The sequence below is a fragment of the Hydra vulgaris genome, chromosome 15 (assembly GCF_038396675.1).
Source record: "Hydra vulgaris chromosome 15, alternate assembly HydraT2T_AEP".
NCBI lineage: Eukaryota > Metazoa > Cnidaria > Hydrozoa > Anthoathecata > Hydridae > Hydra > Hydra vulgaris.
Genome location: NC_088934.1, coordinates 17,555,489 through 17,583,234, shown reverse-complemented (window position 1 = coordinate 17,583,234; position 27,746 = coordinate 17,555,489). Strand labels below are relative to the sequence as shown.

At 29.1% G+C, this 27,746-nt stretch overlaps 1 protein-coding gene across 1 annotated transcript; it reads left to right on the top strand.

Moving 5' to 3' along the window:
• The first annotated feature begins 7,721 nt into the window (after positions 1 to 7,721).
• Positions 7,722 to 8,474, top strand: LOC136091793 (ATP-dependent DNA helicase PIF1-like). Its single transcript, XM_065819505.1, has one exon. It carries the CDS (start codon positions 7,722 to 7,724, stop codon positions 8,472 to 8,474), a length of 753 nt encoding a protein of 250 aa, XP_065675577.1.
• Positions 8,475 to 27,746: the final 19,272 nt, after the last annotated feature.

The window sequence follows — 27,746 nt, the reverse complement described above, 5'->3', positions numbered from 1 at the left end:
TTTTATTTTAAAAAAAAATTATTCTTCTTCTTCTGGTACTTCTGGTACTTCTGGTACTTCTGGTTCGACTTTGGTTTTTTGTTTCAATTTCAGCAAGCTCGAGAGAAGCTCTTTTAAATTTTGATTTAAATTTCGTGAAACGCCATTTTTAATTAACGAATTATGAAAAGAGGGTTCTATAGCCAACTGTCTTGCATATTCTGTAGTATAAATTTCGTCTCTTCTTTGGCTAATCGTATACTAAAATTGCTAAAATCGATCGTTTTTAATATGCGAGTTTTGGGTTAACTACTTGCCTATAGGCTTTGTTTTGAGCTTCTTCCATAGCCATCATCAAACTTTCCAATACTTTTTTGGTCATTTTGTTATGATTGAATTTAAACACCGCATTATAAGTGAGTTCGCCTTTGTTCATTTTAAATGTGTTGTCGTCTTTAGTCAATTTCAATTCGCATCTCAACAAAGAATTTGTTTTGTTGATTTCGCACATTTCTCTATATCGCCATGATCTGAATAAGATTTCACAACCCTCATTTTTTTGTTTGTAAATCAATTCTTTTTTATTAAAGTTAAATTGGGCCAACGGTTTAAGAGGAACAGTAGAATATTGTTTTTCTTTCACATTTTTTTCTTCTTTAAATTCAATGAGCCACAAAGTTGCAGCTGCTAGATCTGCAAATTTAACATAGTTGTTATCATTGCAGTAAACAATTTCAAACTCTGTCATTTTTTGATGTTTGTTGTGTTGTGAATGAACTTTGAAATGGAAATGAACTCTTTTTATACTATTTCAGTTGAAAAGAGAGATTAAAAAAAAACAAGTACTAAACAAGTTTTTTAGAAAAATGTTAATCCCTTAATCAAGAGTCTAAAGTTCAATGCGTGGTACGATGAACTTTAAACTTTGTACTTTACACTTTTAATTCTGTTTTTAATGATAGAGATAATGTTGTTATGACTACTATTTTATATAAAAAGAGTGAAAAAAAAACTTGAGGTTATCATCTTTTTTGGACAAGACAGCGAGATAGATAAAATGGAAAATAAAGAGTTTAAAACACTTGAAATTACAGATATTCATGAATGGTCTTTTTATGAAACAAAAGAAAGTGCTTGTTTTGATTTGAGAAGCTCAAAGGATGTTATACTTCAACCCCATCAACGTGTTTTAGTAAATACTGGAGTGTATATAGATAAAATGGATTCAAATTTAGTAGGACAAATATATTCAAAATCAGGTATTGCTTTTAAACATGGTGTGGTAGTGTTCAATGCTCCAGGCATAATAGATGCCGATTATAAAGACGAAATTAAAGTCTTATTGATGAATCATTCTGAAGAAAATGTTGTGTTTAAACGTGGAGATGCCATCGCTCAAATGGGATTTGTAAAAATGTTTAAAGCTGAAAAAAATGTAATAGAATTTGATGGGTGTTTTTGTGGACAAGTAAAAATGTCAATGATTAAAGATGTAGAAAGAAAGGGTGGTTTTGGTTCCACTGGAAAATAATTTTTTTTTGTAAAATATTTTTTTGTAAAATTTTTTTATTTTTTAGATTAGTAAAAATTATGTCATTTCTTCTTTTTTTATTTTTTTATTTTTTTAGAAAAACTAATAAAAAATGGATTGTTGGCCTACACGCTTTACTTGGGATAGTATTTTTCAACATGATGAAAAACAATATGGGCGTTTATCAAGAATATTCGCTTATGTTAACATGTATCAAACAGACTCATTTAGTAATGTGCTCAAAGATGTTAATGATATGAAGAGTTTTTTTATGCAAGCAATTCAAGTTATGAGTTTAAATAAACTAGATTGTTATTTGGATATTTTTTCTAAAATTAAGCTTGATTGTGGTAGTAGAGAAAAATTATTTATGGATTCTATAAAAATGGAAAAGAATAGTAGTGTTTATAATTATATATTGAGTTTACAAACTATTGCAAAAATTTTTTCAGAATTGTTAACTTTTAGTTATAAACATATTGAATGTAATAACGATTTAAATTATGAATTTAAACATTTATCTGTATAATTTTTTTTATTTTTTTTAGATTTAGATTAATTAAAAAATGAATAATGAAAAATGGTCTGAAGATCGCATCAAATGGATTACCAAATGTTACAAACTACATCATTCTGAACGGAAATTGTGGGAGTTTTTGGAAGAATTATCACCTGTTTTTTATTTTCATTTTGTTATTGTTAAAGAATTTTTAACTAATGACGAACATCAAGATGGTATAGTGGGACAACTTGATAAAATAACAGAAATTATAGATAAAAATAACGAGCTCATCAAAAAATATCTCAATATACGTCAATTTTTAATAGAGATGTTCAATTTCATGATTGTCACTTGCAATGCTGCAATTGAAGAAGACGAATTTATTGTAAAAAAAGAAAAGGAAGAATTTGCAAGAAGAGATGAAGCCTTGTTCTCTTATATGAAAGTAAACGTGGACATGAAAAATTTTCATTACATTTCAAAGCACGAAGAAAGATTAATATTAAAAAAAACAATTAAAAATTGTTTTACGCTTCTTCTTATAAATATTTATATCGAGTAACTTGATTTTTTTTTATACTTTTAATAACTTTTGTATTTTTTTAGGTAAACTAATAAAAAATATGGATTTCTTTCGAGATTATAAATGTGGAAAATACATCTCTCATAAATATAGAAAGTTGGATAAACGTAACGCAGATGTTGCTGCTGAATATAAAATAGTAAAATGTTTTGTTGAATATGGTGATGATTTTAAAAATTTTCACGACAACAATGAAGCAGTAGACGAATTGAACCGTTTAATACGAAAAGATGCTGAAAAAGATGGTTTTATAAACAGATTGAGAACTTTGCAACTGTATTATCAAGCCATGTACAAATTATTTACGACAAATCAAAAAGAGATTGAATGGCTTAAAATAGAGGTAGAAGAAGATAAAGAAAAACAAAAAGAAAGAGATTTGGCTATGTCTGAGTATATTGAAAAAAATGTCCCTGAATTTCGCAAAGAAATAATGAAACATTTTTCTTTTGTCAACAAGACTGAAAAAACAATACGTATTCGCGAAGAATTACAACTTTCTTTTTTAAAAACAATGGAATATTTGAGTACCTTTTTTGATTAAATTTTTTTTCTCTTTAGATTACATAATAAAAAAATGGTAAAAATAATAGTTCGACCAACAAACAGCATTATGGCAACAACACCAACAATTTGTCAATACATAGAATTGTGTCATCATAAAGAATGTCAAAAGACTAAACTTATTTATGCAATGAATGTGGAAAAAAAAATTGTCATCAATAATATCATTTTTAAATAAATTTTATTGTCATTTTTTTAATCATTTTATTGTATTTTTTTAGATTACATAATAAAAAAATGGTTGTGGTTTGTGAATTTGAAATTGTTAAAAATAAAGATGGAAGGTTTGCTGTTATTGATCGCGACAACAATGCTTTTCGTTACGGCAATCTTCTTCTAGAATGTATAAGACAAACTTATTTGAATTCTATAAATGGATGGCACTGTTTGGAAAATGGTTTGGAAGATTATCATCTTAAAGAATTGTTTCAAGAAGATAGTTGGAAGATTATCATATTAAAGAATTTTTTCAAGAAGAAATGAATCAAGAAGAATTTGTCAATTTTGTAAAAGAAGTGCGAAAATTAAAACCTGAAAAACTGAAAAAATATTCTGAAGAAAAAATTTTTAAAATTGAAAAAGAACTTTTATTAGAAAGTTTTGGACATTTGTTCTTTCAAGGTTGGTGGTTAAATGAAGAGACTTTTGAAAAGTGTAAAAAAGTCTCAAAAAAAATTGGGATTTCAACAACGTTACTTAAAGTGATTTGTAAAGAACGTAATTTTGTTTTTGATGCTTTATGTAAAATTGCTGATTGTGAATGTTCACCTCAATGTGTATTTTGTAATTTAAATGCTTGTCACATTTATGTCGAACTAAGAAATATTTTTGGTTATTATTATTTTGGTAAAATTTTTTAATTATGTATTTTTTTTTTAGATTACATAATAAAACATGGAAAAAAATATAAAGTTGGCTTGCAAAAAATTGGTATTGCCTGAAGTGTTGATGAAAAATAATTTTTGTTATTATAAAGAGGATATTAATAGTTTGGCTTCGTGTGCTTGTAAATCGCATAATATGTGTCGAAAATGTAAAAAGATTGTGTTGGAAATATTAGAAAATAGTGATTGTGTGTTGAAATATGAACCACCTTTTTATATAGATAAATATGGATGGATATGGATGAATAATTAAATTTCGATATTAAATTTTTGTATATTAAATTTGAATTTTTTATATTAAATTTTTTTAGCATTACATAATAAAAATGGAAAAAAATATAAAAATAGCAAGTATAAAATTGGGATTCAGTGAAGCGATAACGAAAAAAAACTTTCGTTATTATAAAGAAGAAATTTATAAGCTAGCTTCGTGTGCTTGTGAAAGAGATTTGTGTAAGAATTGTCTAATGATGGCGAGACATATTATAATGGCAGAAAAAAGAGACTCTCTAAGAAGGAAACGAGACTATGAAGAAATAATTGAATAATGTCATTTTGTATATAGAATTTTATTTAAAAACTTTGTAATATTTAATGTTTTATTTAATAATTTTTTCATATTAAATTTTATAGTATTTTGTTTATATTTTTAACATGTTTATATTTTTTTTTGTTTTTTATTTAAAAAAATTTTTTTATATTAAATTTTATAGCATTTTGTTTATATATTTTTTTTATTTAAAACTTTATATACATTTTTTTTGTATTTTTTAGTTTTTATAATAAAAAATGGAAAATTATACATTGAGCTTGTTGGAATTGTCAGAAAAAACAAAAAAAAGTTTGAACTTTTTGGCTTTTTGTACTTGCGATATGAACAATAAAAAACAATATTGCGATATGATGTGTTATGATTGTAAAAAAATTGCTTTGGAATTGAGTGAAGAAAAAATAGACTATGAAACATTATATAAACATTTTTTAGATGTTATATTTAAATAATAAAAATTTTGTATATAGTTTTTATTTTTTTTTGTATTTTGTCTAATAATTTTTTTGTATTTTGTTTAATAATAAAATTTTTGTATATAATTTTTATATTTTTTTTAGATTATTAAAAAAAATGGAAACTAACATAATGTTAAATGCAAAAAAAATGGGTTGTTCTGAAGAATTGATAGAATCAATTATTCAACATCGACGAGACCAAATTTCGAAATTAGTGAATTGTGAATGTAAAAGGTTATGTTCGAATTGTAAAACAATTAAAGATAAAATTACATTTACAGAACGTCATTTTTCTGATAGAAACAAACATTTTTTTATATTTTTGGACGATGACGAATTGTAAAACAATTAAAGATATAATTACATTTGTCGATATAATTATATTTATCTGATAGAAACAAACATTTTTTTATATTTTTGTAATTAATATATATATTTGTTTTTATATTTGTTTTTTATATAATCATTTTTTATATCAAATTTTGAATTCCATTTTTTATAATGAATTGTATACATTTTTTTGTATTTTTTTTAGATTACATAATAAAAAATGGAACAAGAGGAGATATCGTGGTGTAACTATTCTATTATATTAAAAGCTTCAAAAAAAATGGATTTATCTAAAAAGTTAATCTTAAAAGATTATAAAAAACAAAAGAAATTTTTAACCGAATGTCAATGTGACGAATACAAACCATCATTTCTTTGTATGTATTGTTGTTCTTGTGTGGATATAGCTTCAAAAAAAATGGATTTAACTAAAGAACAACTCTTGGAAATTTATAGAAATAAAGAGAAAAAGATTAAATTTTTGGCTGAATGTCAATGTGGAGAATACGATCCTGTGTTTGATTATCGTTTTCTTTGTTTATGTTGTAGTTATTGTGAGGATTCAATAAAAGAATTTTACACTATGATAATAAAAGCTTCTAGTAAACTTGCTTTATCGTCTGATTTATTAAACAAAATTTTTGGTCTTATTAATCATGAAATACGTGATTTAGTTAAATGTAATTGTGTTTTTGAACATTTGTGTGACAATTGTGTTTTTGAACATTTGTGTGACAATTGTTCTTTTAATAAAAATTTGGTATCGATGGTTTCGTTAAAGTAACTATTTTTTTTATTAATGTATTTTTTTTTCTTTATTTTTTTTTAGATTACATAATAAAAAATGCAACTAACAGAAAATGATTTGGATTTTTTGATGGAAAAAATATACCAATTCAATCGAGCTCACCCAGCTACATTGGAAGAAATTCGAATACATGCGATTAGTTCTAAACAAATTTTATGTCGTCGATGTCAATGGTATGGTGAGTACAAGTGGGATGATTTTTTCATTCAAGAAATGAAACGAGTACCTCATATATTGATTTTGATGGTTTTTCAATATATTAAAAAACATTATCATATTTATTTGAATTTAAATTTTGAATGTTTTTATGATTTTTTTAAATTAAAATGTAAAGAAGATGTTTTAAACCATGTAAAAGAAAAATGTAAAGAAATTGAAAATTGTAAACATTATTTAAACGAATGTGAAGAGTGTGATGAGCATAGAGAATTTGATGGTGAAAGTTGTTCATTTATATATTGTGAAAAATGTTATAATTCTGTTTATTAATTGACAATTTTTTTTTAGATGAATAAAATAAATGAAAATAACAACTTGTTGGAATTATTAAACAAACATAATGAACAAATAAATGTATTGAACAAAGATGAAATGTCAGCTGTGAAATTTTTATTACTTGTTAATGGGAACAAAAACAATTTTTCAACTAAATTGGAAAAACTGATCAATAGAAACATTATATATATGATGTTTTTTATAAAATATGGTGTAATATTTTTATATTCGAAATAAATTTTTTTTTTTTTAGATGAATAATATAAATGAAAATAAAAAAATGTTGGAAAAGATTGTAAATATGAATTCTTTGTTGAAAGAAATTCGCGAAACTTTAACTGACGAGGAGAAAGAAAATGGCAAAACTTTAACTGACGAGGAAATGGCATCTTTGAAATTTTTGTTAGACGAAAACGATAGTGACTTTTTATTTAAAATACGAACAAATTTAAATGTTAAACTAATTTTGTTATTCTTTTTTATCAAATATTCTTATATGTATTTTTTTCAGTAAATAAAAAAAAAAATATTTTTTTTTCAGCAAAATAATAAAAAAAAATGTTATCTTTGCAACAACAAAAAGCACTTCAATGGCTTGATGAAGGAAAGAATTTCTTTATTACTGGTGGTGCTGGATGCGGTAAAAGTTATATTGTCAACCAAATAGCTCAAAGCGAACAAATTTATAAAACAATACATATTACAGCGAGTACAGGAAAAGCATCTTATTTAATCAATGGTGTCACCATACATGCTTTTGCTGGTATAGAAACTGGTGTTAAAAGTGTCGATTATTATAAACGACATATGCATCAAGACATTAAAAAAACATGGTTGGAAACTGATGTTTTAATTATTGATGAAATTTCAATGATTAGCGCTTCAACATTTGATTTATTACATTCGATAGCTTGTGAAATTAGACAATGTTACGATGAATTATTTGGTGGTATACAAGTGATTGCTTGTGGTGATTTTTTTCAGTTGCCACCTGTTTCAGGTCAATTTGTTTTTAAATCACAAATATGGCTCACTACATGACAGAAGTGTTGGTTTTAACTCAATGTTTTAGACAAAAAGACGACGAACAATTTTTTGGAGCTTTAAATGAACTACGTGTTGGTCAAGTTTCAGACAAAACTATTGATTATTTTATGACACGTTGTTTTGAAAAAGATGAAAATTTAAACTCTAAATATACAAGATTGTTTTTTAGAAACATCGAAGTGGATGTTTATAACAATCAAAAAATGGAAACTATCAAACAAGAAGGGTATTGGTTTTATGCTAAAGATGTTATTAAAAATCGAAATATTCCATGCTCGTTTCAAATTCCGGCAGCTGTTTATCTTAAAATAGGTGCTATTGTGATGCTTGTAAGAAATATTAATGTGGAAGAAGGTTTGTGTAATGGTACTATTGGTACTGTTATTTTAATAGAAAGTAATGCAGTTTGGGTGATGATGAATAAAAAAGAAGTCAAAATTGAATGTGTCAAAGAAGAAATTTTAGATTGCTCTCATGCTGTCGTGGGCTCAAGATTTGGTTTGCCTTTAAAATTAGCATTTTCTTTTACGGTTCATAAAGCACAAGGAAGTACCATGAATAAAGCCGTTGTTCAATTTAATTCAAAGGCTTTTATTAATAGTCTTTATTATGTTTCTTTATCACGAGTTTGCAATTTGAACGATATATTTATAATTATTAATAATAAATTTGATTTACGAACACTATTTAAAAGTATTACTGTTGATTCTGATGTTTTGGAATTTTATAAAAAATACATGTAAATTTTTTTTTTTTAGATTCTTAAAAAAAATGAAATTTGAATATCAAACTGAGGAAACTCGTTTTAGTAATAACAGTATATACACGGAACATTTTTTTTACATTAAAGATCGTTATAAAGATGAAGATATTGTAGAAGAATCACAACTTTATTCAGAAACTCAAAGTCCAGATGAAATTGTTCATCATGTTGAACAAAAAACAATGCAAGGTTTTGAAACACAAATGAAAAACAGTATTCTTTTTGCTGACTTGTTTCAAAATTTCTTATTAGGTTATAATATTGTTACTTTGTGTTGTAAGTCTATTGAAAATGGTTATTGTAAAATAATGAAACGTTGTTACAATTCACCTGTTTATTTTATTAAACCTTTAGAAGGACCGACAAATTTGCGTTTTATTCAAGATGCCAATGTACGAGCTGTTTTTAATGTTTTAGAAAACGACAGCGGATGGAAGATAATACGATTATGTAATATTAAAATTAAAACTTTATCCAATTTAACAGAAAGATCCATGATGAAATTACGAGATTTTGAATTGTCTGGTTTTAAAAGAAAAACGCTCATGACAGATGAAGAAATTGAAAAAAAGAAAAAACTCAACAAAACTTATTATGAAAAAAAGAAAGAAACACTAAAAAGTAACCAAAAGAAAAAACACATGACAAATGAAGAAATGGAAAAAAAGAAAAAACTCAACAAAACTTATTATGAAAAAAAGAAAGAAACACTAAAACAACGAATAACAAATGAAGAAATGGAAAAAAAGAAAAAACTCAACAAAACTTATTATGAAAAAAAGAAAGAAACACTAAAACAACGAAGAAAAAGTAACCAAAAGAAACACAATAAAATATATTACGAAAAAAAACAACAAAAGAAGATAGAAATAGACGAATGGTTTGGCGAATGGTATAGACCTCATTCTTTAACACAATGGGAAAAAACACTAAAAAGTACTGTTTATACTATTCTGACTTATCAACAAAAAAAGAAAATGTTTTTAGATTATAGTATTTTATTTGAACCAGGATTATGTTTTTATTCTGCTTTTCTCGTGTCTTTGTTGATTCGTCAATGGAATGTGAGCACCGTTGAAGAATGGAATAGAAAAGTGTTGGAAAAAAACACTACAGATTTATATTCTGAAGAAAATATTTTACAACTTCTTTTTGAAGATCAAGAAGAGCAAAATGTTCTAGCATGGAAAGACGTTTTACAACAAATAAAAGAAAAATCTAAAAATACGTCATTTCAAACTTTGATTGATTTTTGTCATTGTTTTGCTTACGAAAACACTTTTGATCGTATTAACATTAAAATTTTTGCCGTTAACAAAAAAAACACCAAAATTCGTTTGTTGCATTCAAAATTAAAATCACAATATAAAAGTTCTCTTGCAGAATTGTTAAAAGTAGTTTACGAAAGCGCAAACATTACCAAAGACGATCAAGATTCTCAAAGAGTATTTATTAACGACGAAGAAAGAAATAAAGCCAATGAACGAAAAAAAACAATCAACACGATCAAAATTTGTATTTTTCAAAAAAATAATTCTTTTCACGCTATAAGCATGTTGAATGAAAAATTTTCTACAAAGTATTTTTGTTCTAACAACTCACGTGTTTTGTTTCAATGTTCTGATTGTGGACAAAAATTTACCACAGAGAAACACAAATGCGAAGGTTATTATAAACCGGACAAATTTACATACGGTGATTGCATTACTCACTATCGACCACAAAATTCGTTCATGTGTACAAGTAGAAACTTGTTTCCATTTTTAATGACTTTTGATTGCGAAACGAGTATTACAAAGTCTGAAGAAAATGCTACTTCCAAAGTGAAACCTTTATCTGAGTTGAATTATTATTGTCATTCCATTGTGATTCAATGCATTCATGAAAAATTAGCAAGAGAATGTTTTGGTTTAGACGAACAAGGTCAAGTCATTACTCAATGGATTTTTTATTATGAAAATACGGTTGAAAGTTTAGAAAGAAATCCTTTAACTTGTCTACCAGACTATTTTCAACCAGGAGTTTCTTTACTTCACAAGACACACAGACGTATCTTGTGGGAAAAACTAAATTGTGAAAATAATGAAAAATTAAAAATGGAATTGAGAGTTTACGATATCATTGCTTTAGCAGATACTTTGGTTCGATTTACATATGAAATATGTTTACCGCGTTTTGAAAATTTAAATATATCAAGTGAAGAAAGAGATTTAATATGGCGAGAAGAAAATCCTTGTTGTTCTATTTGTAGAACTCCTGTAGATAAAATACGTCAATCTGATGTTTATAAAAATAAATTTTCTCACATGACTCCTCAAGAAATGGAAAGATTAAATCATAATGAATTTCGCATTTATAACGACAAGCGAATTCAAGTTGTAAACATGGTGTTTCAAAGAGTAGGACGATTAGAATTGTTCATGTTACCTTGTCACGTTCAAAATTATTTAATCGACAACGATGCTGAAAAAATAAAACAAGATTTATTTCGAGTCTCCACTTTGTATTACATTTGTTGTAGATGGTGGGAAAAATTTCAACACTTACCTGCCACTAACGGATTATTGAGTGATTATGTGAGAATCACCACTGCTGAACTTGTAGATTATATGAAACAATTGTCTTTGCTTATCATGACCGAACACCAATTTGAAAACTATTTTAATCAAGAAGATATAGAGTTATTAGAAGATCCCTACTTTTTAATCAAAATCTTTCGCAAATGTATTAACGAAACGGGTGAACAATATACAGACAACCTTCATTTTTTGTTTCTCATGAGAAAATTCAAGCAACCCGTCTACGAATTATGGTATCACACCATGTTGGTTGCTTTTAATAAACAATTTGAAACCCAATTTAATTTAACTGATTTTATTGAAGATGAAAAAAATCGAGAAAAAGTTTTAAATAAATGCCAATTTTTTCTTAACGCTTTTGAAGATTATCTTGTTATTGATCACGATCATTTTTCAGGACAAGTGTACGGATTAGCTCACGATTATTGCAACAAAAATTTAGGTAGATATAGTCAGCATTTGTCTTGTCCTATATTTGCTCACAATGCTTCTTTTGATAATCGTATTATGATTGTAGAAGGTTTAAAAAAAATATTGGATATTCCGTTATACGGTCATTTGGCAGAATCTGAAACTACACCTTTTAATGCTTTTATAAAATACAGCAACATGGAAGATGTTTTTGTTATATCTAAAAATGTAAGCAAAGTCAATATTATTTGCATCGGTAAACATATTAAAATTGTAGATAGTTTGAAAATTTTAAACTGTTCCTTAGAACAGGCCAGTAGTATGTTGTCACAAAAAGCACAACATCAAATTGTCAACACCATGTTGCATTATTTACGACCTTTTCATCCCGAAGTAAATGATTTAGCCGACAATTTAGAGTTTAAAAACTGTTTTATTAAAAAAACATTATTTCCTTACTCGCAAATAACAGACGAACTCTTAAACATTGAATATAAAACATTTCCACCGATTGAATTATTTGCTCAAAACGATTTAATGAAGTCTAAAAACTTACAAGAAGAAATTAAAAAATTGAAAGAAGCTTACGAAGGTGTTAAAAAATTGTGGAACTTTTTGAATTTAAAAACTTTAAAATCCTTATTGCATATCTATACTGTACTCGATACGGTCGTATTAGGTTCTGTTATGATTGACTTTGACGAAAGAACATTTCAATTTACAAAGTTTCATATTCTAAATCATGTTAGCATTTTTAGTTATACCAGTAAACTCAATTCTACCATCAGTTTAATTCCAATCCAATATCCTGCGACCAACGAACATCAAAAAATGATTGAAAAGAGTATTCGAGGCGGTATGTCCACCAACGGTACGCAAAAGTTTGCCATTGATACAGATTACTTTGAACCTAAAATAAAAGAACTCAAATTAAACAGCGAATTGAGAGGTTGTTTAATTTTTATGGACGAAAACGGACAATACGGAGGAGCTCAATTAAAACCTTTACCTTTTCACATGAAATATTCTTTTGATTTGGAATGTATTACTTTAGACGATGTGATTCGAAAATATCATCGCGTTAATTTAAACGGTTTCTCGACGAGCGCTTTAGTGCATTGTCAAATTACTATGAAACCAGAGTATCAAGATCAAGTAGGAGGTTTTTCACCCATGGTAGAAAAAGAAATTATATCCTTTCAAGATTATTCTCCCACTGAAATTGTATCCAAACGTTATCTCAAAAACAATGGAACCTACGGTATAGAAAAAGACAAAACTATTAAATTGGTCATGAAATTAAGTTCGCATGAAACGTGTGAATTTTTAGACACTTTAATATGGTTGACTACGTGCTGTGGATGCATTGTTGAAAAAATTTACAAAGTGCTTCCTCTATGGCGTTATCCTTTAGCTCAAAAAATGGTAAAACGAAATATGGAAAAAAGAAAAGAAGCTATTAAAAAGGGCGACAAGGTAGTGGATGCTTCTTGCAAATTACAAATTAACGGTCATTACGGAACCTTGAGTCAACAAATTGCACAAAAACTAAATACTACTTTTATGAACCACGAAGAAAAAGCATTTCAAAATAGTATTGAAAATTTTCAAAACATTCGTCGTGTTTTAATTCAAGAAGGTCAAACCGATGAAAATATTAAAAAGTTATTCCCTTTTCATTTTCAAAATTTATTATATAACGGATCACAATTCATCGGTGTTGAACCTGAAAGATATAAATTGGACGTTTTTGAAAAAAAAGTATGTTTAGATGAATACGAAACGAGTGATTTTAGTTATGATGATTATTTTAAAGAAACTTTGTTTGGTTTAATGACAGATGTTAAAACCAAAAGTATTTTATTTCACGATCAAGACAATCATCATGAAATGAAAGACGCCTTTGAACTTTTAAAATCGAAAGATCATAAAAACGCTCTCATTTTAACAACCAGCGAAAAATGCAAACTCGTAAACACCTCTTTACGTATTGTAGCTTCACAAATTTTATCTTATGCCAAACTTAATGTAGGACGTTTTAGTTGGGAATTGGGACAAGTATTAAGAAATCATGGAGCTGAAAAACATTTAGTAGTAACAGATACTGATTCTGGTTGTTTTTTTATTACGCAAAAGAAACACAAAATGCTTTCCACAACGTTTCGAGAAAAGGTAGAAGAATGGATTTATTTTTCAAACTTTGGCAATCGTTGGATGGATTATTCCAATTATAAAACGACTCATCCTTTTTATTCCACTCTTTACGCCAAAGAAACGGATCATTTTCAAAACGAAATACCTCCTCCTTATTACATTGCACAAGCTTTTGCTATGGGACCTAAATGTTATAGCGTTCATAGCGTCAACGGAGACGAAGAAAAAAATTATTATAAAAATAGAGCTAAAGGAGTACCCAATTCTAAACTTTTATTTTCAAATTATGTCAACGGATTCGATACCTTTGCTGCCAAAAGATTGTGTAAACAAGTTCCTTTTTCAGTGATAAAAGAAAATCAACCTATCGAACAAAATAGAATGAGTGTCAATTACAAACAAGTGAAAATACAAACGCACACTATTGATTTTTTAAAAAGATTTACACAAAAAAATTATGTTTTTGATGACGGAGTCATGACCGAAATTCGTGATCATTATCTTTTGCAACCGATACGAGAAGCCAATTTAAAAGTGTTACCCGATATAGAAAAATTTTGTAGCGATGAACATATTCAAAATTTACTTGAAATTGAAAAAAATATTATAAAACAATCAGAACGTTATCAAACAATGGCCATGTTTAATCGAAAAGTTTTGATCCCTTTATTATACGATCTTAAAAAGAATATAAATTTGTAAAAAAAAATTTTTTTATGATTATAAAAAAAAAAATGGTGTTTTATTTTTTAGAACAAAAATGGACAGCGCAACAACTTGAAAACAAATTAAAAGAAATTGGTTTTAAAAATTTTTATTTAGTAGAAAATACAGAAAACGAAATTCATTATTTTAAAAATAAAAAAAACGGTTCTTATACTTCGCGTTTGATTCTCATTACTCTGAACGGACGACAATTAATTCATGAAGGATTTTTAAGTTGCTGTTTTGATTGTTTGGTTGAATATTTATGTTTCGAGTGTCACGTGGGATGTTATGAAGAAGATTGTGTTCATTGTGAAGAATACAATAGTATTCATTATAATTGTAATTGTCTTTTAGAAAATAAAAAAGATGGATAATATAGTATTAACAGAAGTGGCAAAACGATTAAATCGAGATTGGAAAACGTGTGGAAGATATTTGAAAGTGTGTGAACAAGAACTGGATCTTATTGATGCAGATTACAGATATATCGAAGAAAAAGCTTTTGAAATGTTAAAAATATGGAATCGTAATGGCACTAAAGAACAATTACTTTACGCAATGAACAACATACCAAGAATGGACATTAAAAAAATTATTTTGAACCGTATTTTGTAAAAATTTTTTTGATAAAAAAAGGATATAAATTAAAAAAAATGTTTGTTTTTTTATTCGTAGTTAAAAAAAAAAAATGGAAGAAAAAGAAGAAAAACCTCTTGAACAAAAAATAGAGACTGTAGAACAACCTATAGAAAAACTTATAGAAAAAAAAGATGGTAGATCTATTACCGAAATATTAAACGAAAAAGGTTTTCATGATTTCTATTTGAAAGGAACATCAAAAGAAACTGAACTCAAAGACGATGAAACCCATTCGCAAGTAAAATTTAATATTTTTAAACCTACTCAAGATGTCTATCCAGAAAATACAATTATTACAGGTCCTACAAACAGTGGAAAATCAACTATGGCTAGAGATTTATTACATTGTGGAAAATTTCCTGATGCCGAAATGTTATTTGTGATACAAATGAGAGAACCTAGCGATTGTCAACACAAAACATGGAAAAATATTATCGACTCTTCAAAAAATAATTTAGAAGCGTATCAGATTATAACAGTGAACAGTCCAGAAAATTTAGATTCGGTAATACAGAGAGCTATTGGTTTTTCCAAAGATAAATACGGTATTCAAAATAGCGATCACCGTTTATTAAAAACAATACTTTTATTTGATGACATTAGCGCTTTTTGTTTAAAAAGTCAACAATACACTAGCGCGTGTTCTAGCGGTTCTCATCACGGAGTAGGTACCATTACCGTTTTTCATTCCGTACCTTCTAAAGCCAGTCAATGTTGGAACAATTTAGTGTCTCATTACAAATGTATCATTTCTTTTGATAACAACAGCGAAATTGAAAAAATATTTAAAAACGATTTTCCTTCGACCGGCAAAATGCATCATCACGTTATCACCGATTTGTTAAATAAAGAAACTTCTAATCAACACGGACATTTGGCTTTGTTTAAAAGAAACTCTTCCGTTGCACGCTTAAGAACTCAAATTACGAGTAAAGAACAAAAAGTATTTATTCCAGTAGACGCTCAAGGTAAATTGGACTTTGATTATAAAGACATGAGCGTGAACAAAAAAATTGTTAGTTTTCAATCTTTTCCCTACGTAAAAGCGCCTAATCTAAAAAATCATTATTATCTCAAATCGCATCACAACAACTATAATCAAGAGAAGGAGAATAAACCCGGCGAAGAAGATAAAATGGATATAAATAAGGAAAAAGAAAATACGATAAAAAAAAGAAAATGGAGTGAAAGCGAGAGAGCAACACAGCTACTCGAAGAAATTAAAAGACAAAAACGATATGGATTGTGCGAATCTTCAGACGAATCTACAGACGAATCTTCAGACAGTGGACACGCCTCTGATTCTACATGATTGGGAAAGTGAAGAATTTTTACGAATTTTACAAAACGATTACGAATGTTGCAATCCTTCTAACAAAGCGAGTAAACGACAAGCCATGAGACAAAAGTTGGCTGTTCGAGGACAAATATTTATTCCCAAAATGAATAGAAGAAAAGACATTGACGAAAACGAAATTAAAATATGGATGAAAGAAATTTTGACGCGTTTTAACGCTGTAAAAATGTTAAAATGCGAACTTTTATCGGATCACGAACGACAACAAATAAAAAACGCTTTTCAAGAATACGTTTGTATAGAAATTAAACTTTTTGTCAAAGAATATTTGTATCCGTATCCAAAATTTAACGAAAACGGAAAAGTCATTATGAAAAAAGAAAAAATGAAAGATAAAAATCAAGCTATATCAGACTTTGTTTATCACAATTACGACGTTTTAAAAGAATATTTCAACTCTACTCGTTTTAAACTTTATCACGAAATTATAAATTATTACGCTAATAAATTAATCTCATTCGACACTATACAACCTACAAAAACTGTAATCGATTTATTAAGACAACAATTTGACGTTGATTATTGTCAAAAAGAATTGTATTTTCAAAATAATTTGTATTTTTATGAAACATGAATAGATATAGACCTTATCACGAGTCTCCTTTATTAACCTTACGTAAGGTATTAGCCAAAAATGCCTACAACATGGATGTTTTTAACAAAAAATTGTTACAAATTGACGAACAAGAAAACGAACAAAGTAACCTAGAATCTGGCGAAACAAACACATCCAATGTCTCTGAGCTTATCCAGAGATACGATTTGCCTTCTTCTCTCAATTATGCCGATCCCATCAATCTCGACAATCAAATTGCTGGCGAAGTAAGCTTTCAACAAAGTTTAAATGCTTTGTTACCTCTAGACACTATGCTCGATAGTGATATAGCTACAAGTTTAATCAGCGATCAAGAAAAATGGAAAACCTATCTCAACGTAGGAGGTGATGCTTACGCTTTTAAATCCATTTTAAATCTGAATAAACAAAGCGATTTTAATGATCAAATCGATCAAAGAAATATAAGCGAATCTTTGAGAAGCATGAGAAATTTAAAAAGATTTCCTATTCAAGACAACGCTCTTACCGCTACACCACCCACCTCTATTCAATCTACATTAAACACTTTACCGCGTTCTACTACTTTGAACACTATTCCATCGGCTAATAAAAAAATTTACACTTTGACACCTCTTAATAAATTTTTAATTTTTCACGAAACAGCCAATGCAAGTGAAATTCTAGAACAGCTTTATCGAAGCGAATCTGTAAAAAAAATTCCCAACTTGGCTAAACAGCTGGTGGACATGTGTAAAAATCAAGTCAATTATCGATTTGGTTCGCATCAAATTTCTTTACGCGTTTACAAACCGAGAAACGAAAAAGCTACTTTAAACAATTTAAAAATTTATATTTTATATCTAGCCAACGTCGTAGATGTAGAAGAATCTATAGCTAGTATTATTAACAATGTCACCAACTTTGCCTTTGAAAAAATAAACGATCCAAAACAATATTCCTATTATGCTAACGAATTTTTAACTTTACTCACTTCTTCTCATTCTGTAACAAACATGAGAATAGTAGCCGACTATTATCAAATAAGACAACTTACTTTTGCCAAATTATGGAGTTTTATTAGAAAATACAACATACCCTTCCGAAACGAAACTAAATTAACCTCCGAAGGTGTATATGCTAGTGCTCTAGCTCGAGATCCTTACACTGTTATGACTTCTAGTTTTATAGAAAGCGAATCTCTCAGCGATAAAAGTTTTGGTGGAAGTAGAGCTTTTGAAATATTAACACAAACAAAAGACATTATTCAACAAAGATGTATACACTATGGCGAAATGTTTCGAGGTGATAAATTTGAAATATTGAGAGAATACATTCAAGCCAACAGTTATTTATTACCTAATAAAGATATATTTGCTCAAATGTTAAACAACTATAACGAAAACGCGTTAGCTAGCAGAGCCATCGGAGAAACAATGGTCTATTTGACGTTCAAAACTTTTTTCAACACTGTGCCTTCTTTACCTTTTAGAGATGTAACAGATGTTGTCCTATTAAAAGAAGAAGTAGAACAAACTTGTGCAAAAGGAGGCATGTTGGGATTATTGCAACATATTAAATCCAATTCGAATCAATTTTACAGTACAGAAAATACAATCAAAGAAAAAAGTTTGCTCGAAATGTTAATGATAATGGGTGCAATGTATAATTCTCATCTTATTCGTTTAAATTCACTTTTAATGTCTTATAAAAAATGTTTTGAAATGGATTCTAATAATATTGTAAATTTTGCCAACGCTTTAAAACATGTTACCCATTTTAAAAAAAGAAATTTATTCACTCATCCTTTAACAAAGTCTTCCTTATTAGAAATTCCTACACCCAAAAAAGAACCACGAACACGAGCATCCGATCCTTATTTAGGTCCGATAGAAACTAAAAAAGAAGAAGAACCTGTTGAAACAAACACAACTACTGAACCTGAAACTGATCCCACATTATTAGGAGCTACTGCTTTACCTGAAACAACAGAAAGCGAACCAACAGCTGCTAGCGCTAGTACTGAAACTCCAATGTTAACTAGAAGTGGTCGTTTAGGATTAAGAACAAAAAAACCACCTACTAGATCATCGTCTACAAATATAGACGAAAGAAAAAGAAAAGCTCCGATAACAAAATATACCGACTTTTAAAAAAAATGGACAATGTTTTGAGAGATGCTATTGATAATCTTGTAGAAGATCAACTGACCAAATTATCGAGTCGTTTGTTTGCTTTGACTGACGTACCCAAAATTAAAAAAGTTTTATTACAATTGGACACTTTAAAAAAAAATCCAACCGATTTGAAATTTTATGATCAACTCAAAGCGCTTTTAGAAAATTCCATCTATGCCAAATGGAACGGACTCATCACCGCTTGGTCACACGTTACTTTGCTTTTTAAAAAAACAACCGATGTCAACGCTAAAAAACAAGCTCCTCGCAAACCTTATGTTTACGAAACACATCAATATTCGTACGATAGACCTCGACAATATTTTCAAGCTGATTTGGCCGACATGAACAGTTTTAATTTAAATTTTGCTTCTCATCGACCCGAATTTTGTTTAGTTGTGGTAGATGGAGTATCTAAAAAAGTCTATTTGAGAGTCACCAGTAAAAAAACAGCAGACAAAGTGCTGAGCAGTTTTAAACATATTTTTGAAGACATTAAAAGAGACGATAAAACGTTTATCTACTTGCAAACGGATCAAGGTGGTGAATTTTTTAACAACAAAATGGAAGAATGGTGTTATGAACAAAACATTGTTCATTTTAGTTCTAAAAATTATGGAAAAGCTTACTTGGCCGAATCCACCATAGGACGATTAAAACAACTTTATCAAAAATTAAAAAAACAAGGTGAACTTCAAAAAAAGAATTGGAGTTTTTATATCGAGGACATGGAACAAAAACTCAACGAAAAAGAACGAGTCACGAGTGGAATCGCTCCTGATGAATTGGATGCTGACGACGCCAAAGGTAAAGCTCTTCGTTTAGTCGATCAATACCGAGACGACAAAAGACGAGGACATCATTTTTCTTCCAACATGTTACATCGAGTAGAAAAAGAATACAAAAACGAAAAATTAAAAATATACAAACCTCTCTCCGTTGGAACCGAATGTTATTTGAAAAAATATAAAATAGATCCCAAAGACACTTTTAGCAAATCGACTACTCGCGATCAACCGTATTGGGACACGACCAAAAAAGTAATTATTATCAAAGTCTCTCAGCGCACTAACCCTTCAGTCGAAGGTTATTTACCCGTTTATATTTATAAAGTGGGAATAGTAGGCAATTTAAATAAGACATTTAAAGTAAAACGAGAAGATTTGTTACCTGTTAACGAAGAAGACAAAGACATTTATTATAAAAACTTTAACGAATATGTTAATACATTTTTAAAACCTTTGAAGAAAAAACAGCAAGAAAAAAAGAAAAAATGAACAATTTAACGTTTGACGATGTTTTAGATGTAAATAAATATGATTGTAGCACGTATTATTTTAGCGAAATTAAAAATAAAAATCAAGCTAGCGTGCATTATAATGTTTTGAACGATTTTAGTTTACCCTTGACACCTAACGATATTGACAAACCCACATTTAAAAATAACACCATTTTACATTTAGCCAGTATGGACGTACCTACAAATTTAACTCGAGTAGACGAAAGTCTATCTTTTTCTGAAAACGCTTACGGTTTAAGAATGGAATCCAAACCAGCTATAAAAAAAATGTTGTGCGATATTCAAAACGACATGATTGCTAATCCTACAAGACCCATAAAATATTTTTATCTTGTTACAAAAAGTGTTGTCTTGTACGCTAATCATATCCCTTTACCAGGTGACACGTTTCCTTGCTATGACATATTAGATATGGAAAACATGAGTAGCGATCATTTGAATTTTATGTGGTCCTTTTATGCAACAGGTGGAAGTAAACTCTTTGGTACTATGACACCCCATGGCGGACAAGATGATTTTTTTATTAGAAACTTGGAACTTTATAATTCCAGATTAAATAGAGTGCTCTATTTTTCAGACTTTTTTTCAACTTATTATAATAAAGATGCTAAAATTTCATCATTAAAATATTTTAATCCAAAATTATTATTTGATCCTGACACTGAACTTAGATACAAAACAGCTGTAGTCAATATGCCCATGATCAAGTTTAGTTTAGATGCAAACAACAATGTACAACAAAATTTATTCAACGTCAATACCGCCCCATTTGCTAACAGAACCAACTATAACTTATTGTGGTATTATAAAAAAAGTAACGAATATGCAAGCAACCCTTCTTTTTTACAACCTATTCGATCTAGTTCGACTTCAACCGTACAAGAAATAGGTTTGTCTTATTTTGGTTTTTTTTCAAACAGAACATCTGCAACTGCCTACGTTCTAGAAGATTTTACCAAATTACTACAATATAATTATAATAGTAGTAGATCATTATACGACAACATATACAACTTATCCTTAAACACTCACACTAGTAAAAATTTTGTAATATATGCAAAACATCCGCTTTTAACCGCAACAGAAATAGCAGCTATTTCACCCGAAAGACAGATTATTCTAAACGGTGTAGAAGATACTTTTGTTCGTCCGTTTATTCACATCATGCTGACACCCAATTATAAAAACCCCTCATTATCTTCGGGAAGCTTACTTTCGGATACCAGACCGTTAACTGCCGATGATAATATTCTTAGTGTTGATTTAGATATTTATATTCATAACATATTACCTATTGCAGAAAGTCAAAAATCAAAAACAAAACACATTGTACCGTGGCAAATTGCTTTTTTTTTATTAAAAATATTAACCAACACCAATACAATACCTTTTGAAGGCAACCTATATAACGTAGAAACTAATCTAAACGATTTCAACATACCTTATAATGTCAATATTCATATTAACGCCTTATGGAAAATTTGGAATGATTACGTTGATACTAAAAACCCCGCTACGCCCGGAGTTTATACTACTGAAAAAATGGTACTACCACAATTTGCAGATATTATTAAAGCTGCTTTTGCAAGTATTCGCGCACAAACGGCGAGCAGATTACTCTATGTCACATCATCCGAGTTGGGAGCTGAACCTGTAGAATTATTAACAAGTTTTTATCAAATATGGTTTCCTCTTTCATCTAGATCATCTAGAAAATATTTTCGTTATACTTTGAAAAATATACCTTTAGCTTCTTTACCATTACCTTTTTTTAACGTCGATCAAGTCATATGGCCTGAAAGAGAATTAAAAATGATGGATGTTTTTACCGAAAGTTTAAACGTAACAAACAATTTACTCAATCTCAATTTAAACAACTTGACCTTTGCCGATCATACTTATGCAGGACCCGATTTTAACATGTTTAGTAAATATCTTACAAATATACCCAAAGGTATACCTTCATGTATTCCCCAACCTATTGACGGAGTATCCAATTATTATACTTTTTTTTCTTTACCCTCCTTCCAAAGAAAATTATTATCACCCATTAAATTGAGCGTATTCCTTAAGAGAAACATGTTAGGTTTTAAAATGAGTCATAATTCCTATTCAGATTATGATATCAATTATGTTTCCCCAACCGGAATTATTGGCGAACCCGAAATAAAACCGAATTATTGGCGAACCTTTCAAGTGTTACCTTCCAACTTACCTGATGACATTGTCAAAATGTGGACAGGCGATAACGCTTTAATTGCTAAATATAACGCAGAAACTTTTATTGAAGTTTTAATCTATTGCGAACAAACCAAACCTCTATTTTCAAATAGCATCAAAGTACCTCTTGTCACTACAACTAGTTTTGAAAGAGCGACAACACCGACTCATAAAACATGGTTAAATAGTGTCAAAGCTATATTACAAGGAAATAATCTAACAGAATTGGTATTTTATTGCACTTCGCTCACCGGTCAATTTATTTATCAAAAAAAGAGCGACGGTACGATTATACAAACTTGGACAGACAGTTTGCCTTTAAAAAATATCATTTTAAAAATGTATCAACCTGTTGGAAACAATCCTGTACCTTATACTTTACTTTTACAAAGAGATCAATACAGTTTAACTCAACAAATCAATCCCTTTGTTATGCAAGTCGATCAAAATATGACCAACGCCATGTCGCTAGATTTTAAAATTCAAAAAAAAAGACTCGCTTTCTTAAGATGTGCTCTAGTTCAAATTAGTAATTTTAATAACACTGTTTCCAACTTTCCTTCGACTACAGACACTTATATTTTTATCAAATGCGATCAAGCTATAAATTGTGGAATGTATATGAACAAAATTTATGTTCCCGGTATTGTTGCTTTTTTCAATTTAACAGACTACACCAATTCGACTCAAGTGACCACCAATATTGATTTTACAAAAAATCGTAATCCTTCTATTCAAGGACAATTATCCACCTTTGATATCAACGATGTAGACGACTGGAAACAATCAAGATGGTCGTTTCTTAATTCAAAATCTGAACCGCTCACCTTTAATAATCTTAGTTCTACCGTTTTTTTTAATCCTACGTTAAAGATTCAAATGGTTCCGTTTTACAATTAACTAGTTTGATTAGTATAAAATAATGTCTTTTATTTTTTATTATGATTAAGAAAATATAAAAAGAAAAAAAAGTTGTTATTTATTTTTTTCTCTTACCTATTTACATAAAAAAAAATGAGTCTCTTGTGCGCCAAAGGAAGATATCATAAAAATTTAGTCAATTTAGAAGAAAAAATGATGCAAGAATCAAAAGTTAATCCTAAAGAACAATTCACTCAAATTAAAAATCACATGCAACAATTACAAAATCAACTAACTCAATATTCCACCAAATCCGAATTGCAAAACATGAAATCTGAATTGGATGAAATTAAAAAAATCAAAAATAAAAAAGAAGAAATACCAGAAGAAAAACCTCCCAAGAATAGGAAAAAAAAGGAACAAATCAAATCCAAACCTAAAAAACGAAAATATTCAGAATCTGAAACCGAAAGTTCAGAAGAAGAAGAAGAACTTGTTGAAAAAAAACCTAAAAGCAAATCTAGTCCTTTACACATTTGTTCGCAATGTTTTCAAGAAGTCAATGCTGTTGACAAGATAAACGGTTTATGTAGAAACTGTATTATTCAACAAAGAGCCATATTATCAAGTCCACTCATGCAGAATAACAACGACAAAAAGAAAAAAAAATTGAATAAAAAAAGTCTAATTGAACTTGGTTACACTCGTGCTTTAAAAGACGTTAAAAATAAAAAAATACCATTTAAAAAAACTACTTCAGAATCAGAAGATGAATAAATAGGAAAAAAATGTTTTATTTCTTTTTTTTCAAAAAAAAATGGGTTCGTTAGCTAAATATGTGAGAGACGGTGACGGCAATCGTTATACACCCAATACAAACGGTCATATTACTATTGAAGATGTTTTGGCACAAGCAGACCACGAAAATCGTTTATTGCAAGAAGCAACAAGTGGTAATATTAGTGCTGAATATAAAGCGATATTAAATGAAAAATATCCTGGATTTCAAACAGCTCAAGCTCAAGATGAAGTCATTGCTGTTAATAATCAAAAATTTTCTTACGATCTTACTTCTGACATGGCTAATTTAATTTCTTTTACCACTATACTCAACGAATGGACATATCTACCCGATTATTATATAGATTTTGATTTATTTCTTTATAAAAATGTCAACACGCAAACAAGATTTACACCTACAACAGACGATGAATTAGTCAACAAAGTCTGTCTTTGCTACAACTTTATTCAAGCCTTATTTAAATGTTTAAAATTTTATCCCAACTATCAAATAAATAATACTACTTGTTCGAACAACGCTATCATTAATCGTTCTTATGATCGATTTAAAACAATGCTAGTTAAAAAAAGTTATACAAAAGCGTTTAGAGAGTCGTGGATTAATCCTAGTTTAGGTTTAACAGAAGAAACTGAAAATACAACCCCTATTACTTTTACTGAAACCAAAACGCTTATACAAGCTGCAGACCCTAATGGCCTCATTAGACCACTTACTGGAACACCAGCTCCAGTAGCTCCTGGTTATCAAACAGCGCTAAGAGATAGATATAATGCTTTTATGACTGCAGAAAAAGGTTGTAAATTTAGAGTACCTTTGAGTTTAATATGTGAAATTTTTCAAATGAAAGAATATTTTGGAAAAAATAAACAAGTAAGATTTGAGTTTTATATTGAAAACGATATGAATCAACTATTAGAATGGGTTAGACCTATTACAGACGCACAAGTAACAGCTCTTGCTAATGTAGGAGTAGCTATAAAAAACCCAATGATTTATTGCAATACCTATAGACTCAAACCTAGTTTACCCTTGGAAAAATCTTTATATCTCAACAGTAAAAAAGACGAAATGTATACTTTACTACGTATCGCTCACTACGAACAAGTTGTCACCAATGTAGAAAATGTGACGGAAGTCACTGTTAATTTGGGAAGTATAAAGACAGCAGATCTTGTACCTCACAGCATTATATTTTCTGTTACTTCAAAAAAAGAAAGCGATCATTTAAGCAAAAGTTGTTTTACACCCGTTGAAATGGCTTGCAACATGATTAAAAAAATCACCCTTTATAATTACAGAAGAACATATGTTAATTCAGCAGGTGATACTACTGAATACGATTTGACAAAGCAAGACGATCAATTGTTCCTTTGGAAAAGTTATGTTTCCTTGTTTAAAGGAAATACACCCTCTACTTTTAATATTAACAATATTGCAGATTTTTATACTGCAGACGATGATAGCTTTTTAAGAACTCCTAAACTCTATTTTAGTACTACTAACACTACAGAACCTTTAGTCATCGATAGCACTAGCGATTTTAATTTTATCAACGATAAACCTCCTGCTACTATTGCTGGAAATAATTCGTTTCAAATCAATGTGCAATTTACAGAACAATTTAAAGGTGTACTTGTTATATTTATGCAATATCAAGCTCAAGTTATAGAACAAGGTTCAGGAAACGACACTCAAGTCACCTATATTCCTACCAAATTTAAATCGTCTTAATTTGTTATGAAAAACATTTGTCATTTTATTAAACAAACCCTATTTGTATTTATTATTTTATAAGTAAACGGCTATTTATTTCTAAAAAATTTTTCTTAAATCTAGTTGTTTTTTTTTATTTGTCGCGTTCATGGCTCGCAGACGTACAAGAGGTCACCGTCGTCGACATCATAAAACTCGTAGAGGGAAAGGAAAATTTATTACCAAAGTGAAAAATTTTGCTAAACGCCTTTTGAAATCAAACGTAGGAGGTTACGCTTTGGATTATCTTCAAAAGCAACGCAATGCGTAAAATAGGGTGTTGCACCGCTTGTAAAATAAAAAAAAAATCATATAAAAAAAGAGGAAGAGGGAGAGTTTATTTACCTCCTTTAAAAGGAGCTGGTAGAAAGCGATTTAAAAGACAAAGAAAATACAAGACACTTTAAGAAAAATTAAAAATTTACCCTTGGTATGAGGCTTAAAAAAACAAATGCAAAAAACTAAATTTGATCATGTTAAAAAAACACGACTTTACAATATATAATTACTTTAACCGTCCTCAAACATGTCGTAATGCATAGAAAAAGAGGAAGAGGAAGAGTTTATTTACCTCCGTTAAAAGGCGCAGGTAGAAAACGATTAAGAAGACATTTAAGAAAACGCATGCGTGGTCGATTTCTTCCATTCTTAGGTCCATTGTTATTATCATCACTGATAGCGCGATAAAAAAATGTTTAAAAGAAGACATAAAAAAAGACATAATAAAAGACATAATAAAAGACATAGAACAAGACGAATGCGTGGAAAATTTCTTTTTGGACCTCTTTTAGGAATGGCATCTAAAGCCATTATACCAGCATTTGCTAGCGCTCTTCTACCTACCATTGGTAAAGCTGTTTTGGGTGGAGCTATCTCTGGTGGAATTTCTTACGGAATTAATAGAATTGGAAAATAATATTTTTATAATATATATATTTTTACACTTTGTTTTTTATTATTTTAGTACAAATATAAAATCCCAACAGTGTTCCAAGTAATATAAAAACTCCTAGTAACGCTCCAAATAAATATCCTCCTGCTACAATAACAATAAATAAACTCGAAAGTGTTATTATCGACGCTACTTTCCATGCATTAATACACTTCAAAATTTCGAATATGATTCCCATGCGAGTCGTGTGTACCACCATTATCTATCGGAGGATCTTGTTTATAAGGTCGAACTACTGCTACGGTCGTTGGAGTTTGAAATTGTTGTAACGGTTTGTTTTTTGATTCCATTCGTTATGAACCCATTTCATTTTTTTTCACGCTTTATATACATTTGGTCACGCTTCATTAAATTTTTTTTGTCACCTGATCTTTTTGCGCATGCGCCACCTTTTTTTTTTGAGACCGGGAAATTTTCATCACTTTCATTTCCTAAATTCTCAGAATTAGTCAGAATTGAAGGTTCATTTTTTTACAAGGACCGCGGTTTCAACGTTTCAACGGACCTCGGTTTTAACGTTTTATTTCAACTTTTTTTACACGGTCGGTGACACTGAATCTGAGTCTGACTCTTACAAGAATTGTAACTTACGTTATCATCACACGCATAGCAACAGGGTTTTAATCAAAATTGCAAGCTATTTTTTTTGTTGTTGTTATTTTATAAACTTTTATAACAATGCAGTGGCGGATCCAGCACTTTTTGATCTTTGAGATAACTAACTTCCAGACATGGAGCTAACTCCAAACATTTATATGTTTATACTTATGTCAAGTAATGAGGGTTT

Bases quoted from the DNA above. Each gene is read 5' to 3' on its own strand.
- LOC136091793 (XM_065819505.1), top strand. From the start codon at position 7,722: ATGACAGAAGTGTTGGTTTTAACTCAATGTTTTAGACAAAAAGACGAC.